At 43.0% G+C, this 19357-nt stretch overlaps 1 protein-coding gene across 2 annotated transcripts in view; it reads right to left on the bottom strand.

Moving 5' to 3' along the window:
• gabrb4 (gamma-aminobutyric acid type A receptor subunit beta4) overlaps positions 1-6047 on the bottom strand; it is a 51992-nt gene extending 45945 nt beyond the window's left edge. Inside the window, exons 1-2 of one of the 2 annotated variants that reach the window (XM_005931929.3) lie at positions 4648-6047; positions 2567-2661 (exon numbers count right to left, since the gene is read on the bottom strand). In XM_005931929.3, coding sequence (XP_005931991.1) covers positions 2567-2661; positions 4648-4727 — 175 coding nt within the window. In that variant the 5' untranslated portion in view covers positions 4728-6047. The remainder of the gene's footprint in view (positions 1-2566; positions 2662-4647) is intronic. The other variant, XM_005931928.3, reaches the window with a different exon arrangement.
• Positions 6048-19357: the final 13310 nt, after the last annotated feature.

Raw genomic sequence — 19357 nt, 5'->3', positions numbered from 1 at the left:
GTGCACAAGCTTTTTCCACCAACATACACCTCTGGGCTGATCTTTACTTCTAATATGGGTGTTGGCCAGGCCGATAGCAATCACACTCACTGTCCTGCATTGTGCCAAATTAAAATCCTCCTTCTTGAATCTCCAGTGCTGAAGGTCATCAGCAGCAGTAGCACAGCAGAAGCAGCTGAGTGATGTTGGAAATATCAAGACATGATGGACTACAGCTCTCTGGCCCGAGGGTAAAGCACAGCTACTCCCTGCCTGGGATACTTACTCCTTAAAACTTGCTCTACTTACTCCAACACATTCGCAGCTTGCTACAGAATAGCAGCCTGTGACTAACAAATCTTTAGGCAATCAATATCAATATAGATATTTAATATCATTCAATGTCGAACCAGAAATCAAGGCAATTACTTGAATTGATGGTAATATAGAGATAAAAGAGGATGCTGCAGTGTTAATCCATTTGTTTATTAATTTAAAACATTGCTGATTTCTCAGCTGCACAAAAATGAAATCATTCACATAACACAAAACGCTGCCTATATCTTTTTAACATTGAACATTTCGGAACAGAAACCTTTATTTTTATTCAAAATCTATGCACAAAATTCCTGATTATATTCTGATATTTAATACATACTTTGGTAATTCACCCACAAGAGATATGCGATGGGAATTATGGAATTGTGTTTTTATATATTATGTAAGTCATTATGGCGAAGTAAAGTGATTGTTGCTTGCTTGCCAATTCGACATGCCGAATCCAGCTTTTTTTGTCTTTTCTGACCTTTAACAACAGCAAAAACGCTACACAGATTCAACAGTTCTTGGTCACATTTAATTCTTTTGTCTGCTTTGAATGGCGGAACTGGTGAGCTACAAAACTGTTGCTGGTGAGCGGGACAATAAGGATGAGTTCAGACCCGAAACACTCTTCAAATTGCTGCCAACTGTCATGAAAGCACAAATTAAAACGCCAGAGAGAAAACACAATAGACTTGGCATTTGCAAGCACCAGCTACACAGCTATGGCGCTACATAAATGGGACCGAGGAATGTGTGAATCTGTTGCAGAAACATTGACTTTGAAACATTTGTTTGTATTTGAGTGATATTTAATATTGTCAAACGGGGCTGGGTCTTGCTGGGTGATAATATCCCAACTGAAATTGGCTGCAAAACTAAAATGAAATGTGCAATGTCCAAAACTACTGCTAGGCATAACGAGCTTGTTTCAACAGTCGGAAGCAAAGTGAAAATGGCATTTCGTTGCTGCTTTGTCTTATTTCCTTTCACTGAGTCTTTGAAACAACTCTGGAATGGCAGCACTCCAAAACACAGAACAAAGACCTAACCTCAACTATAACATAGCATATTTTTAAAAAAAAAAAATTTTTTTCTTTTCTTTTCTTTTCTTTTTTTGTTTGTTTGTTTGGGTTTTTTTGTTTTGTTACAATAGCTAACATCAGCCTAACGCATCTTGGCACATAAGCCTTCATCAGAGCAGCCAACCAGACGAAGGTTATATGAGGAGGCACACCTGCTATATGTTTTTCACTGCTTGCTCTCATTCTCATCAAGTGTAGTGTAGTCACAGGGCTGACAAGCTGCAGCCTGCAGCATATTTAAAAAAAGGTACTGGTGAACAGTGTGCATCTATTTAATAAGCGTAATTTAGATCATGTATGTTAAAGAAAACCACTATCAGCCAAATAAGCCTCCTAAATGTATGCAAATGTATGTCTGTTTACATTTGAAATGAAATTCAATCAAATCTACAACCCTGAACATTTTTTACAGCAAAACAAAAGCAACGCTGCCACAGCTGGAAATGTTAACTTTATGTTATCTCAATAACTTAAATGTCAAAAGGAAACCAACCACTGGCTTTTCATCCTGTACATTGTAAGTACACATGATCTACTTAATTTGCAAAAGAAAAGCTTTAATTATTATTGATTTTTTTTCCCCAAACATTCATTTTACACAAAAGAGACCCAACGAATTACCTATTAAAGTACCAACAAATTAAGATAGATTGTCCAGCTATTTTCATACTTCTGCTTTAGTTAAATAGCTTCAGTAAAACAATCACTCTACGTAGCAAACAAGAACGAGTTGTCCTCCGTGTTGTATACTTTAAAGAATCATAAAAGCAAACATTATTGTAATGAGCAAATGCATAATTTCCAGTAAAAGTTAATGGGCCAAATGTATGGCGTAATGTGCAACGCAGAGGCCATAAAACATCTCTAATCAGAAGTGCATTCAGAAAAGTATTGAAAATCAGTGCATTCAGTCTGCCAGATTTTAAAAGACATAGCGTTTGACGGCTCGTCTCCATGTATGCCCTACTTCTAGAGGAGCAGCCATCTTCGATTATGTGGATAGATGCATAGTAATGACATGGTAGCAGTCACTTCAAAGCTCATCCCCATTTCTTTTTTTTTTGCCACAGGCCAACTCTTCGGCAGCTCTCGGCTTAGGGATGACTCGTAGATATCATCATGACCAAACCTTGAATTGTTAAGACCCTCGACCCATAAACAGATGTAATCATGACACGTACCTCCAAAATCAGGCCTTAAACGGATGTCATATCCCTTCAGCAACTTGTCCACGGTGGTCTTGGCCACAGACATGCCGGCGCTTCCAATGGAGGAGCTGGAGGGGAGGTGAAAATCCAAGAGGCATTTTTAAGCAGCAAAAGCAGAAGTGTCCAATACTTTTATCACAAACATTACGCATCTCTGCAGCACACCTACTGAGTGATAGTAGCCTGAAAGCTGTGCTGCACATACTCTATATTCCTTTTCAAATGTCACATTTGAAAAGGAAGCCCTGATGAGGTGTTAGCAAAAGGGCAGAAGGGGACTTTGGATGTTAAACAACACCTCGCATACAAATAATCCCATCCACGCGTGCATCCCACGTCCTTCAAAGTAAACATTATTTCACTACCAGACTCCAGATTTAATCAAAACGCAAAGAAAATAGCACTGCAAAGAATTAAATCCATGCAGATGCTTTTTTATTTTCTGTGTTACTCTGAGGTGCACCTGATAAATTGTTAAAACAATCCCATGTTTGTATCATAACTGGAAAAGCTTGAAAAACGTGCTTTGCATTGTGCATTATCCCCCTCTGCCCCACCTACAGCATATTCATCAAATCGGTTGAGGGGGTGCAATGATGGTGCACCTGTCAAACGTTTTATATTGATGCCAGTCCTTCAGAAACAATGGTGTTAAGTGTAACAACGTCACAGTTTATTTGGCTCGCCATCAGCTAAAAGCCCAGCGTGATTCAGTGGCGTGTGTTTTAATAAGCACGAGGTTATAGCAAAAAGCCTCCCATCGTGCCGTCAGAAGCACGGGCCTCATCAGTCTGAGCCCGGAGACAGACCACCTCTCCCAGGAGGAACTGCATAGTCCACTCTAGTCTGAGTGGCATCTATAACATTGGTGCCATGACCTGCATCACCTAGCAGAGAGCAGCTCTCCAGCTGAGGTTCCCTATTACAAGGAAGGGGCTGAATGAGTGTAGAGGGAGGGTGTGCATGCGTGCGTGTGTGAGGGGGGTAAATTGCTCCCTTGGTATGGCAGGAGCACTACTGCCCACGGCTCAGTCAGGGAATCACTGTTCAATTAGCTCATAGGCAGTGCAGCTGTTCATCAAGCTGGGCAGTTGCAGGGCCGGAGGGTTTGACACCTGACAGCATCATGAGGGAATCTGCAAAAATCAAACCCTTTCATTTGCTTGGGTCAGACTATTGTAATGGAATCAGATGTCAAAAGGTGCAGCCCAGTGTTCTCAGTGAGCATTTCACTCTCATAAGGGAAGCTGCAGGTTGCTGCAGACCATGAAAAAGGAGTAGGCCACAAGGGATGAAAGCTACATCAGTTCCTCTAAGATCAAAACAACTACGGAACTGATCAGGAGACTGACACTGAGACGTTATCCATGAAGTCTTGTGCAGTAATTTGGCAATGGTGTAAACATTTAAAAGCCATGGCACATGAATTTAAAAAAAAAAAAAACGTTGCAACGTTAAAGGGCTACCCTGTCATCTATGTGGAGAGCAGCAGAGGATGACAACCCGCCAGGATTCCTTCTCAAAATCAGATTGAAACACGTATATAAATATACAAAAAGGAGCAAGTGGGCGACAGCAGTATGAATACGAACATTAGTTGGCGTTGAAAATTAAAAGGGTTTTGCTTGCTGGATACAGTGCTGTAGTTCACAGCTGCGGACAGCTGCTTAGAACAGCGTAATCAATCGATGATCGGCTGATTGATTGTATCGCTTAATCATCGCTCAAGCCTACAGTGCCTACTCAGGGCTGTCATTTTACACAGTCTCCCCAGACAACACACACACACACGTATATCCCCATTTTGATATCGGGAGTAGGTTACGTTTCACAATGGGCTTCTGGTTGTGCACGCGCATGTTTTTACGCTCGCGCGCGCCAAAGCGCCGTCTAATAGGGCATATATCGGCAGCAATGCCCCTAATAAGTAGGCCTGGGTACCCCGTTAATGCGATTTGCCACATCTGAGCCTTTTATTGACCGGTAATCACGTCTACGGGTGTGACAGTTCGTAATTTCTTTTCTTCTTTTTCTTCCAAGCGACATTTTCTTACCTTTGAACAAAGCATACGAAGGACAAAGCCGCCAGAGCAGAGAAAATTCCACATAATTTATCTTCTTGGCGACCCAACATCTCCACAAATCCTTCTATATAGTTCCTATAATCCAACCGGTCCAGTGGTCCTCCCGAAAATGCACAAAGTAAAAATCGGCAATCAAAAAATAATTGCCTTTTAAAAATGCCGAATAAACTAGCCTACATCTATGCATGCGATGTCTTCATTAAAATATGCTTTAGGGATGGGGGTAAAAAGAAAAAGAAAAGAAAGAAAAAATCTGGTAATTGGCCCCCGCTGCTTCTTCCCCGGCTATGGAAATCCGTGCAGGTCACAGAGCCCCTCGACCAACACCAGAAGATCAGACATCTTGCTCAAAAAACGGCATACCTAATACTTTTAAAAAGTGATGACAAGTGTTCTTCCCCCTTAAAAAAACACAAACCAAACAAACACGGGCATGAGTGACTGAGCAGCAGCCTCTTGACGATCAAATTGGTGGATGAAATTTCCCAGTCCAAATCTGCAGATGAGGCATGGTTCCAGCGATGCTCTGGCGCCAGACTATTCCACAACGTGATGTTGTTAAAAGATATTTGTTTGAGCTTGGAAACGCGCGTCGTCTGGAGGGGAGCGGTGGGTTTGTATTACAAAAAAAAGAAAGAAAAGAAAAGAAAAAAATTAAATCTTCATTCCCCCGCTTCTTTTCTTTTTTTTGTCTTCCCCCTCTGTTGTTGCTGCTGATGATGATGATGATGATGTAGATCAGCGCAAAGTCACTGAGGGGAAAATGCACATTGAAAAAGCACTGGGTAATATCTGATGCAGACGTCAGAGCAGGCTATATCACTCCTCTGGTGGAGAAAAAAATTAGATGCCGAGAAATATGGATGGCCCCCCCGATACGCCAAATGCAATGTGTCACAACGTCGGATTAGCCTACATGTTAAAGACGCAAACCTATTCGAAAAGTCCACTTGCCTCCGCTGCCCGGCGTTAAATGGCGTTTGAATACGTTATTAGGGTCCGGTGGTCTTCTCCTGGAAACACCGAACCAATGACCAAAGAGATATGATGAGGGAATCTCGTCTCCTGTGTTTTCTTTCTGTTTTTTCTTTTCTTTTCTTTTTGGATCTCTGCTTTTAAAATAAAATAAAATATCCTACTAAGGGGTGAGGAGGGAGGGGGACACCTAAGGTGAATTCCTTAGCGACAGGCTGTTCATGCGCTGAATTGTCTCTCTGAAGCCCATTAGGATGCTGGAAGTGTGTGCCGGTGCGTTTCCGTGCGTTTCTTCCACTTTGCCACATTTCTGAAACACGCGCACTTACGCATGAAGGCGCTCACCCACACACAAGTCATGCATGCGGGCACACTCGCGAGCGCACCCACGGCATGGAAACACGCACGTCGAATTTATTTATTTATTTCATTCCTCTTCAGCATGTCCCCCCCCCCATTAGTAACATAAACACTGGGAAATTGGCAACACGCGCACACCACAATCGGAGAATCACACGAGCTTGTGTTTTATACAGAGGAAGAGGTTTTCTTCAGGGATCTCTGTGCTGTCCAGTTGCTAGGCAACCCAGCCAGCACTGATGCAGTTGTGGTGATTCGAAGGCTATGCGCAAAGGCTCGTTTAAAGGAGCAGACCCGGCTCTGTCGCCGTTGTGGTGTCAGTGGGACAAAAGCAAACAGCGACTGATGAAGCTGACCACCGAGGCATTTGTGTTACATTAAATGCATGCAAGAACGAAATGTGGTGTGACTCGGGGTTTCGCACTGTACTTTAACCGCCTCATCATCGTCATTGTCATGGCCACAAGCACTGTCACGAATAACCAGGCAACCAGTCTCTAGTTTCTTCCTTTCTTGCTTTTTTTCTCCTTTTAATGTCTTTTTCAGCACACTCAAAGCATTTGTTGCTGCTTCTGCCTCAACTCTGCTGTCCTCCATTCTAAGGAAATTTCACTTTGTCCCTCCCCCACAGGTGATGTCACAGCACTGAGCCAAAAGGGTAAGGAAGTGGCAGAGAAGGAAAATAGTTATCCCGTTTAACTTCCTATTTTAACCGATGCTTAAATGTACACAATAAAGCATGCCATTGCTGTATTTTGGCTTTAGCTTCGGAAGAGACCATTGAGCGGCCTGACTCTGACCATCATAACCATTATCGCTATTGCATCGCTATTTATATACTGAGTAACACCAGATGCATTCAATTATATAATAAATATTCTAAAAAAGACTTTGGTAAGATCATGACTGACTGTGACCTGAAACCCAAGGGCTTGGCAATTACGACTGGCTCTCACACACACTCATACTTGTTGCATCACAGGAGCTGATAGTCAGACAAGCTTGAAAGTGTGATGGCTCCAAATCTGGTGTAAAGCATCTGATTCAGCAAACTGAGTGTTAGTTTGTTCATGATGTTGGAAACACTTGGTAGCTGAACACTAGTTTTGTTTTTCTGCAGAATATTTCTCCTATCATAAACCTCACTGCTCTTCAGCTGGGGATTTCTCCAAAGAGAGGCTTAAGAGGTAATATCCCTGGATACTTGAGAAGTGATTTTGAATGGCCCTAAAAACTCATATTAACAATAATTGGACATTGTTTCTCAGGATCATTTAATGATCATGTCTGTTATTTTTTTCTTTATCAAAAAAAATGAAAGTATAACAGTGATACAATTAGAGTCACTAGTTTCCTCATTATTAGTTTACGAGTACAAGATGATTGTAGATGTTCTAATTAATGATTAATGCCTAGCTATAGCTTAAGGTTGATTTTCAACTGTACATAAAAGAAGCAAATCCTCCATTGGGAAAGTGAATCCTGTAATGTGCATTTTTGCAATGGCCAGCAGGGGGCTACTCCTCTGTTTGTGCAACTGAAGTGCCTCAATAAACGCTCTCCTCATGTGTTAGTTGTCTCAGTATGTCGTTTTATAGTATATTTAATAGAATATAAAGTTCATTATTTTGAATGTGGTCCTATTTGGACTCAAAGTGATGACAAAACAGGGAATGGTTTCGAGTGAGGCTAACTTGTGATTAACTAGCGAACATTTTTAGTTGGGTCCATCTCTCACATGTGATATCTGGTTTCAAAAGAAGCGAGACGTTCAACGCTAAAATGTTCAAGTTTTTTCTTTGAAGACAAACTAGCTCAATGTATTCTCATTTTTAATTGGTCTGCTCATGTCTACGTGCCAAAGCAACAGGAATTGTAGGTTTGATAAGTGCTACTTGTCCGCATGTGTTTCATTTGAAGGCAGTTCAGCTCTCATAGGATACGTTTTTGAGCCACAGTTGAGCAGTGGCAGTATATAATGGAGCGTAATATGGAGTTGAAACCTGGCTGACAGCAAGCTAGATGAATACTTCCAGTGTCTGGGCATGCACAGTCTGCTCTACATTATAGACAGTTTTTCTCTCCCATCCACAGCATTCCCTGATTAATGCGATTAACTCTCATTGGCATCTATGACAAGGAGACCCAAGTCCCTGAGATGTGCATGTTCCATGCACTTTTTTTTTTTTTTGCGCCATTCATATGTTGCATAACACGTGTGAGTTACTGGGTCACCCTTGCTCCTCAGATATAAATAGTATCACATGGTTAATGCATTGGTGCCTTCCAGTCACTCGCTTTTCCTCTTGCTGTTCATAGACATCAGTCAAACGCCCCAATCGACTCTTAGTAACACATGATGCTGTATGTTTAACTCAAGTGTTTAGACAACATGCTTTATCCTTTCTTCATACAACTTCACCATCAGTCTGGGACATGAGTGGATAGGTGTGTTTTCAATGGTGGTGGGGGGGAGGAAAGTTAATGAGAGTTCATTTAACATTAATTTGTTGTGGGATTTTTTACACTCCCTCTGATTAAAGAACACAATCAAGGCTTCTCGCGAAGGGGTTTAATTTACAGCAATGAAGTCCTTAACTGTGAGGTGAAACAAAAGCTTTAGCTCATGTTTGCTCATTCTCACTGTAAGAGGGATCCCTGTGACTAGTTTAAGGACAGAAGCTTGATGACCTGAAGAGGCTGAATATTTGGAAAGATAGCAATGTTGGTCTGAAACTGGAAACCAGGCTTTACAATATTCTCATAAATACGTGTCAAAAGTATTTGCTCATATGCCTTCAAATTCAAATTCTTAGCATTTACTATGATGTTGACCCACCCTTTGCAGCTCTTCAGCTCTCCTCGGAAAGCTTTCCACAAGGTTTGGGAGTGTGTTTCTGGGAATTTTTGACCATTCTTCTAGACGCACATTTGTGAGGTCAGACATTGATGTTGGATGAGAAGGCCAGACTCGCAGTCTCTGTTCTAATTCATCCCAAAGGTCTTCTATCTGTTTGAGGTCAGGACTCTGTGCATGCCCAGCCCCTGAAATACAAACCACACCATAATCCACCATCCACAAACTGTACTCCTGGCACAGTCAGACAAGTATCATTTCCCTGGCAACCATCAGACCTAGACTTGTCCATTGGATTGCCACACAGAGAAGCGTGATTCGTCACTCCAGAAAACTTGTCTCCACCGCTCTAGAGTCCAGTGGCGGAGTGCTTTACAACACCATTGTGCTTGGTGATATTGGGCTTGAATGGAGCTCCTTGGTCATTGAAATCCATTCCAATGAAGCTCTCTACACACTGTTTTTGAGCTAATCTGAAGGCCAAATGAAATGTGGAGGTGTGCACCAATTCACTTTGCAGAAAGCTGCTAACCTCTACACACTATGCACCTCAGCATCCGCTGACCCTGCTCTGTGAGTTTACATGATGAATCTCTTCATGGCTTAGCTTTTCCCAGTTGCTTCCACTTTGTTAAGTGGCATCCTATCACTTATTGATTGATATCCAAGATGGCGCCGCGTATGGATGCCCTGGTGCTTCAGTGCGTTACTTCTGTTTTGTTTTTGTGCATAACTTCTGTGTCTGGGCACTCCTCTAGATATTCTTATACCAGAGAAGAGCTTCTTAACTACAGGACTACAACACCTGTGGATTTACTTCCAATATTTGTCGCATCTGCGGCAGATTTACTGCAGACTCTGATCAGGAAAGTGAGACGCCGAAAGAGAGGTAAGCGAGCCGGCGCACTCGTGCGTCTGAGGAGACGTGGACTGCGAACTGCTCTTCCTGGGATCTTCCTTTCCAATGTACGCTCACTCAGGAATAAAATAGACGAGCTGGCCCTGATGAGAAGCATGAACAGAGACTTTGCCTCCTCCTGTGTCTTATGTTTTACGGAGTCGTGGCTCTGTGAGGACATCCCGGACAGCGCGCTCAAGCTGGAGGGCTTTCATCTGCTGCGCGCGGACCGGCAGGCCTCTCTCTCTGGTAAGACCAAAGGTGGAGGTGTCTGCTTCTACATTAATAGTGGCTGGTGCACAGATGTAACAGTGATTGCTCAGCACTGCTCTTCCTCTCTGGAATACCTTTTTATTCACTGCAAACCGTTTTATTCTCCGCGGGAGTTTGCTTCATTCATCCTGGCCGCTGTTTACATCCCGCACTCGCGGAGCAGATCACTGCACATGGAGCGGACATTCCCGGACTCTCTCATCATTGCTCTTGGGGACTTTAACAAAGCCAATCTGAGCCATGAGCTTCCCAAATACAAGCAGTATATTAAATGCCCGACCAGAGAGGAGAGGACATTAGACCACTGTTACAGCACGATCAGCGGGGCCTATCGTGCGGTGCCCCGCGCTTCACTCGGACTTTCTGACCACGTCATGATCCACCTAATCCCCGCGTACAGACAGAGGCTGAAGCTCTCCAAACCTGTCGTGAGGACCAAAAAACTGTGGAGCAACGAGGCTGTGGAGGAGCTTCGCACGTGTTTGGAGTCTACAGACTGGGACACAATGAAGGCTGCTTCTAACAGCTTGGACGAGTTTACGGACACTGTCACCTCCTATATCCACTTCTGTGAGGACAGCATTGTGCCATCACGCACCAGGGTGAGTTATAACAATGACAAACCCTGGTTTACTCCTAAACTCAAAAAGCTGTGGCTGGAAAAGAGAAAGGCGTTCAGAAGCGGAGACAGGGACTGCTACAGAGAGGCCAAGTACAGGTTCACTAAAGAAGTGGACATTGCTAAACATCAGCACTCTGAGAAGATGCAGCAGCAGATCTCAGAGAATGACTCGGCCTCTGTGTGGAAAGGTTTTAGGAATATCACCAACTACAAGCCTAAAACCCCCCACTCCACTGATGACTTGCTCTTGGCCAACACCCTTAACGACTTTTACTGCCGTTTTGACGAGCCATCAGGCAGCCTTCACACCTCCAACGGCCCCAACAATAGAGACACTTTGGACACTCATTCCCCCACCTCTCCCCCCTCCATAGAGCCATCACCACCTTCAAACACTTCACCTACAACACCCCCCTCCTCACCCCACACAAAAGAGGATTTCACACCACCTCCTCCCACCACAACTCTTCATATTCATGAAGCAGGTGTGAGGAAGCAGTTTAAGAGTCTGAATGCTCGAAAAGCTCCCGGCCCAGACGGTGTGTCTCCTGCCACCCTCAGACACTGTGCAAACGAGCTGGCCCCAGTGTTTTCTGGCATTTTCAACTCCTCACTGCAGGCATGTCATGTGCCTGCCTGCTTCAAGTCCTCTACCATAATCCCTGTCCCCAAGAAACCTAGGATCACTGGACTAAATGACTACAGACCCGTGGCTCTGACATCTGTGGTCATGAAGTCATTTGAGCGCCTGTTCTCTCCTATCTCAAGACCCTCACGGCCCCCCTCCTGGACCCCCTGCAGTTTGCATACAGAGCCAACAGGTCTGTAGATGACGCCATCAACATGGCCCTACACTTCATCCTGCAGCATCTGGACTCCCCAGGAACCTACGCCAGGATCCTGTTTGTGGACTTCAGCTCTGCCTTCAACACCATCCTTCCAGACCATCTCCGAGGCAAGCTTTCCCAGATGAATGTGCCTGATCCCATCTGCCGGTGGATCACTGACTTCCTGACGGACAGGAAGCAGCATGTGAGGCTGGGAAAGAATGTCTCGGACTCCCGGACCATCAGCACCGGCTCCCCTCAGGGCTGTGTTCTTTCTCCTCTGCTCTTCTCCCTGTACACCAACTGCTGCACCTCCACCCACCAGTCTGTCAAGCTAATCAAGTTTGCAGATGACACCACCGTTATGGACTCATCTCGGACGGGGATGAGTCTGCCTACAGGAGGGAGGTTGAACGTCTGGTGTCCTGGTGCAGCCACAACAACCTGGTGCTGAATGCCCAGAAGACAGTGGAGATTATTGTGGACTTCAGGAAGCACACAGCCCCACTCCCCCCCATCATCCTGACTGACACCCCCATCACCTCTGTGGACTCATTCCGCTTCCTGGGTACCACCATCACCCAGGACCTGAAGTGGGAGCCCACCATCACCTCCGTCATTAAGAAAGCCCAGCAGAGGATGTACTTCCTGAGGCAGCTGAAGAAATTCAACCTGCCAACACGGACGATGATGCAATTCTACACTGCAATCATCGAGTCCATCCTCACCTCCTCCATCACCGTGTGGTACGCTGGAGCCACTATCAGGGACAAACAGAGACTGCAGCGTGTTGTGCGCTCTGCTGAGAAGGTGATTGGCTGCAGACTCCCATCTCTGCAGGACCTGTACACCTCCAGGACACTGGGGCGTGCAGCTCGGATCTCAGCTGACCCTTCTCACCCTGGACACAGTCTGTTTGACCTGCTCCCCTCAGGCAGGAGGCTCCGGTCCATTCGCACCAGAACCTCTCGCCATAAGAACAGTTTCTTCCCCTCTGCTGTTGAACACATGAACAATAACCGTATGACTGTTCCCACCACTAACACATGACCCTACGCTGTGTTCACTGCATCATTCCATGTTTGGCACTGATCACCACCTGCACTCATGTATATATCATGTATATATCTATCTATCTACTTAGCACTTTTAATTCTTATTCTCATTTTTATTTTCATGTCTATTTAAGCTTAATTTATAACAGTATGTTTGCACTGAAGCACCGCAGCAATTTCCTAATGTTGTAAACCCGCTCAACATTTGGCAATAAAACCCTTTCTGATTCTGATTCTGATTCTGATCATGGTACCACTGTGGAATTCACTGAGCTCCTGAGAGGGATCCATTCTTTCACAAATGTTTTTAGAAGCAGTCTGCATGGCTACGTTCTTGATTTTATACACTTGGGGCCATGGAAGTGATTGGAACACCTGAATACTTTTGAATAATTTTGCCAATATAGTGCATTTATATATATGAGTGATGGGATCAAGATGAGTGCAAATAGACACACAAGTCTGACAGCAGCATTCAAAGATCCACAGGTGATTTCAGGTCTTCAAACACAAGCACATACACACAAGCCAAACTGAGCTTTGCTGCCCTCCTGACTCATGACCTAATTAAGAATGACTTGGACAACCCTCCAAAAGGCCCCTAGAGTCAGAGCAGAGCTGAAGCATTTAGCCCATGCAAAAGCACAGCGCCAGGTGCAGCAGAGCATTTTGTTTTGGCACTGGATGTATGCACTGCATGACTTTTCTATGATTTTTCCTCTGTTCGCCATAATAAACTATGATTACACTCATAGGTCAAAGCGGCACTGCGGGAGCTCACCACCTCGCGCTCGCTGCAAACCTCTGAGAGAACCAAGGTTTAACATCAGTGTGCATCACGCCGCTCATTGACCGCAGCGATGAGATCGGAGGCTTTGAAAGCACACGGCACACGACTCTGAAGCACTACCTTGAAGCAGGCTACCAGGCAATTGTTGCTATGCTACCACAGAAAGCCCAATCAAAGTGCAGTGTGTTGCTCATTGAGGCTGAACTGCACCGCAGTGTTCCAAATACTTGTGAGGAGCGCTGTTTACACTCAAACCGTGGATTGCACACAAGAAAGAAAGAAATGCGCGTTAATGCTTCCGTTCTGTCCGCCTTGGGTTACTGCAGGGGAGAAAGGAAAAAAAATACATGTAAACAAGTCAGACAGATGCATCACATGAATAATCCACCTCTGCTCAGATAAAGTATGAACTGCAGGATGCTAAGTGGAAATCCTGCTCATGATTCGTGACCTCAGACTGGCGTGAATGACATCTGTTGGTGATTATTAAACACGCTCATCAAAACCGAACACACTGGGTGTTCCACACACGGCTCGATTTGTTTATTTCTGATGTTTGGTGAGCTCACAGCAGCATATTCCAACATAACTGGAAATTAACAGATATGTTCTGATTGGCCATAAAAACAAGAGAGCCTGAAGGAAATGAGCTAAAATGTAGTATGTACCTTCTTCTTTTTTTTTTAAGATAAAAAATGATGACATGTGGCGCTTGTCCTCGGGGAGGGGGTGGGGGAGTTGAATAATGAATGAGATTAAACAAAGGTTACATGTATCATCATAATTGTAAAATAATCCCCCTCACCCACCCACCCCGTGTGTTTCTGTGCAGCTTCGTGTGGCACAGTCCGCAGGAGGCCGGCAGCTTTAACACACTCTTACCTGTTCATTCTTTGAAGTGACAAAACTAAAGGCTCGCAACCCCTGCAGGCGGCACACAACTAACTGACCTGAAACGCTCATTTGTCCTCCACACACCAGATGAGTGCACATCTCAAGCAGTCACATGGCACGCCAGCTCCAAAATTAGCATGGGCGAGGCGCAACACTTGATGCTAAATAGCTATTGATGGAGGAGAAGCACTAATAGGAATCTGTAATTCTGTCCCTTACCTCACCCGTGTCCCTCTGCAGCCCTCAGTGCACTATTTCACTTTATAGCACTTTTTTTTTGGGTGGGGGGGGGCATATTTAAGCAGACCTTTGTGGCCTTTTATTGATACAATCACAATGAATAATTAAGTGTTTGTAAAGGTCTGGCATCAGGTTAATCTTCTTCAATGGTTTATCAATATCAAAGTAGCATGTCTGTAATGCCAACAACACCCAGGGAAGTCTTTAGCAGGCTCAGTCTTTGTCTTAGCGTTAGAGTAAGCGGATATAACAGTTGCTAAGGACATGCTGTTGGCATGCAAGTGCCATATATATATTTCTCCTTCCAGACTTCAGCATGCCACTGATTTATCTTTTATCAAACGCAGCCTTACTATGTTTCTCTGAGGATTGGCTTCAAGCCGCAAAGGGTTATTCTGCTGTCCATCTGGCAAAGGGTAGCTCATGTGATGCCCTTATTTGCATTCAAAGTGTCATCACTTCAGTTTTCCTTACGTCCAAATGTCAGAGCCTGTTGCAATACAGCCTTTGGTGTCTGGATAACACGGAAACAATGGATGTCAATACTAAAGCAGACATGGATTCTCCACTATATACTAAAAAAAATGCGTTGCACTTCATAAATAGTAGGTTTTGTCAAAAATAGCACTGTAGCATCCCCCCACACCCCCCATCTGCATTCTACGTGGGATTTCTACATGGAACTCCTGCGAGAAAGGGTTAATGAATTCCTCACACAGATAGATATTGCCATGGAAACAGCTGCGTGACTGCTTGCAGCTTGTATACACACAGGAGGGGAAAAAAAACAATGGTGCCAAAGGTATTTTGAAATTCAGCGAGCAGAGGCTTTCCAGTGCACACAACTGCATTTTAAGATTTTTGAATTTTGATTATTATTATTTTTTTAACAAGCAACTGTGAGTGAGGAGTAGCCAAATTGTAACCTCCACCCCTGCTTCCTCCCTCCATCTCCTGCTCTCCGTCTTCCAAATTCAAAGAAATGTGATTGACACTGGAGATGCATTTGCAGCGGCCGCGGAGCTGATGCATTCAACAACGACAACAAAAAACACACGCGTGAGGTCTGGATATTGTAGATGGGAAATAATACTGTCCCATGTCATTTTGCTTGCAATAACAAAGTAAATGCATGCAGAGCAGACACTCAAACACACACATATGCACACACACACTAATACAATTCCAGCAGAAAATAATTAATTTACAATATGAAATAGACCTTAAACAATGTGCCTCGCAGCTGAGCTGAAAAAGAAGGAATGGATTGAAAATCAATCAAAGCCACCTGCGCGCACACACAGACGCACGCACACACACTGCATTTGTACACGCAATAATTATTTGTCCCTTAAGATTATACAGTCCTGCTCATGTTTTTGAAAATGGGCAGCACGGCACGTCGTGTGCTGGTGGGAAAACCTAATCCATCTCGGCACAAAAACATGCTCTTTTAGTGCCATTAGCCATCCTCCCAATACTGAGTCAATAGTCTCCGTCCAAATGGACTTTTATGCTTGAGTCTGCAAATATGACTCTATAGGTCGGCTTCTGCAGGCATTCACCACTGGCACTCAGTTGCCGGAGCAAAATAACTGTGTTTAGATTCATAAATATTTTCAGACGCATTGAAAAAGCTTTTAAGTCCATAGAGAGGAGTTAGCATAGTGATGTGAGGTGCTGTAGGTGCAGGCAGCACAGAGCGGTGTGTCGGTACACAAGCAAACAAAGAGATAGAAAATATAAACAGGGACAAGTACTGACACTAAAGGAGGATAAGCCTGCTTTGCAACTTGCTGCTTCTTGTCCGTTTTGGACCCGGTCCTTGTGCACTTTGGAGTCTCCCTGGAACCGAAGGACATTCCATCAGCATGCGTCTCACGGGTCCCATTACACGGGACGTGTGTAGCATGCTCCATTTATTTATGTGCTTTTTTTTAGAAACACACTCAACTTTCTTCATGCTTTGCAACCACATAACTCACCAGGGCTATAAGAAAAGTCGTGCTGTTCGATACTGTGAATTTTGGTATCGATATTGATACCGATACTTATACTAACCTATAAAGCAGCTTTTGTAGTGGAAAGTGGTGTGTCATGATTTATTGAGATGAATCATCATTAATTTGCAAATTCTAAACACATTTTCATGAGCACCAAATGCCCGTTATTTTTACTTTCCACAGTAATTAGTTCATACAACAAAACACACCTCTCAGCTTTTTACACATTTTGAAACTGGGTTTTTTTTGACGAACTGAAGCGTAAATGTGCCTGTCCCTAAACCTCTGTTGTTTAAAGTCAACACAAAAAGGTTCAGACGTTTTTCATAGTACATGTGTGAGGTATATATATTTTTTATTTCCAAGGAAAAAATTTATATAACACAAGTCAGAGGAATATATACTGAACATAGAGAATAGAAACAAAGTATCGATGCTAACACGCTACTATCGATCTGTTACCAACTATTAATATTTGGATCGATCTGCCCACCTCTAAAGACAATGAGAGTAGAAACCACTTGTGTTAAAATGAATTCAGTCAGCCACAGCTTACATCACACCTTTATGTTCATTTAACCAAAAATGAGTCATTTGCAGAAGTCAACACAACTTCAGCTGTAGTTATTCAGTAAATGTCACAGGTTGGGGATCACACGGGACCAGACCAGTGCAAGTTTTTTTGCTTTTTTTAAAACCACATTCATCCAGGTTAATTAAAAAGTGATGGACTTCAGCTACCTCTCCATCTCGTCACACAGCAGCATGAACTGTGGTCAAGCATAATTACACAGCTGTAAGGAGATCATAATTGGATAATATTTTTTAGTAATTCCTTTTGGGATCTGATCCTCCCATGGGAATTTTTAATTGATGAGATAGCTCACAGCTGCCAGAAGTTACAAGATTAGGTGACTATCATAGCTTATCACACAGACACGGAGAAGCAGGCTAAGTCATAAAGCAAATTAGTCAGAGGCTCGGTGACTTTGTCGGGCAGGTATGTGAAGAGATATTGTCTTTTTTGCTAAATGAGCGGTGAATGGACGTTATCATTTTTTTATAGCTTGACATGGCATGGCAGCTTTACATAAAGACATTTAAAGTACATTTTTAGGTCTTTTCAGTCAATAAATCAAATATAATATTATTTAATCTTTTCTTTTCATAAGAAAGAGAAATTAGTAAAAAAAAAAAAGGATCTGTAGCACAGGAAGAGTAATGAGGATATAAACACAAAGGGTTTTAGGCAGTACAAAAGGAAATAATTGTTTCCCAGATGTTTGTTTTTTTAAGGAAATAGACTTATTTATTTTCTTGCTTAGTGAGTTCAGTAAGAAGACTGATGCAAGTGTCAAGTCTGTACAGCAGATATTAAGATACAGTGAGACGCTGATTAGCTGATCTTAGGATCTCCACTGGAGATAAGAAAGCAGTCAGTTGGATTTGTGTGTAGGTAACAAATTTGCCGGCAGCGTCTGCAGCGCTAATTAGCTAACATGTAGGCACTTCTTATCCCAAACAAAAAAGAAAACATTAAAATGAACTGCTTTTACATGACATCATACACAAAGGCTACTATGGGATGTCACTGCCTCGGACAAAGACATAGTCTGACACATACAACACGTAAAACGTAGAGCCTTAGTCACACAGGGCCAGAGATCAGTCACAAGGAAACAAAAACTGCATTCCCAGACCAATTGGTGAGTGACTGCTGGTTGTCCCTTGGTGAAATCATTCACAAAGTGTGTGTCACACCAAAAACCTCCTTGTAATTGCGTTGGTAACCAGCAGATTGCAGCGCTCGTCGATTCCTAGCATGGAAAATGCTGACTTGTTAGGAACAGCTTACCAGCTACTAGCTGACTCATAGTGAAAGTGTGAAAAGTTTATTGTTCCCATTTTTAATCTGAAGATGAATAGTTCAGTTTGAAGTTTCAGTGCTAACTGGCAAGTTAGTGAATTTTTGGCAAAAGGTCACCATCTTCAATAAAAACTATGAGTGACTGAGGAAATCTGCTTTCGGCCAAAGCAATGACAAGGAGGTTTCTGGCACAGCACCTCCTTTGTGAATGATTTGCTTGGAAATCAAGCAAAAGTTGGTTGCGAGTTGGTTGCCAATCAGTCTAGGCCTGTGTGATGGAGGCCCAAGACGTCAAACAATTCTTTAAGAGAAAGCGAAGGTTCTTAGAGTGCACATTAGTTATTTGAAGCACACCTTGTGACTGACAGCTTGTTTGCAGAACTTTGTAGAAAAGAACTTGACAGATTTCCATGGAGTTTATTGGAGAGGTGGTGCATAGTCAAAGAAAACACCCTTCCTTTACAATTTGAGCTATACAACAATTTTCTAAAGTAATGCACAGTTGAATCAGTTTCTAAGCTGTAGATTTTAGACAAAGTTTAAAAAGATGAAAATGAAAAATGAAGTGAGGGCTATGCCATGGTGATGTACTAAACTTGTTACATTGTTATAGTTTTATGGCATTTCACCATTAGAGGTACAGCAAGTAAAGATTATCCTTATTGAATCATCCTAATAGCTTTGGAAATATTGTAGTACTTTGTATAGTTTTATTTTAATATAAATAATCTATCAGTGAGTGCTCTTCTAGAGTCAATGTGTTTCCCAAGTCATCGTTCATCAGAGTTACAATGATAAATTTAGTGATCCTAAAGATATAGATAAAATCTTCTCTTAATATTCACCCTTGAAACAGTTGCTATTATTAAGAATTTAGAGCTTTTAACTGTAGCCTCAAACTACAAAGAATGAAAAAATAAAAATCATAGTTTTTTGCAACTTGTTGTGATGTATCTCAGCACTTTTCAGTCGGCAGGTGGTTCTCACAAATGCTGTCAAGTCACAAGTCTCCATCATCC

The sequence above is a fragment of the Haplochromis burtoni genome, unplaced genomic scaffold (assembly GCF_018398535.1).
Source record: "Haplochromis burtoni strain Fernald_Lab_line unplaced genomic scaffold, NCSU_Asbu1 Contig_152, whole genome shotgun sequence".
Taxonomy (NCBI): Eukaryota; Metazoa; Chordata; class Actinopteri; order Cichliformes; family Cichlidae; genus Haplochromis; species Haplochromis burtoni.
This window is presented reverse-complemented; position numbering and strand designations above follow the sequence as displayed.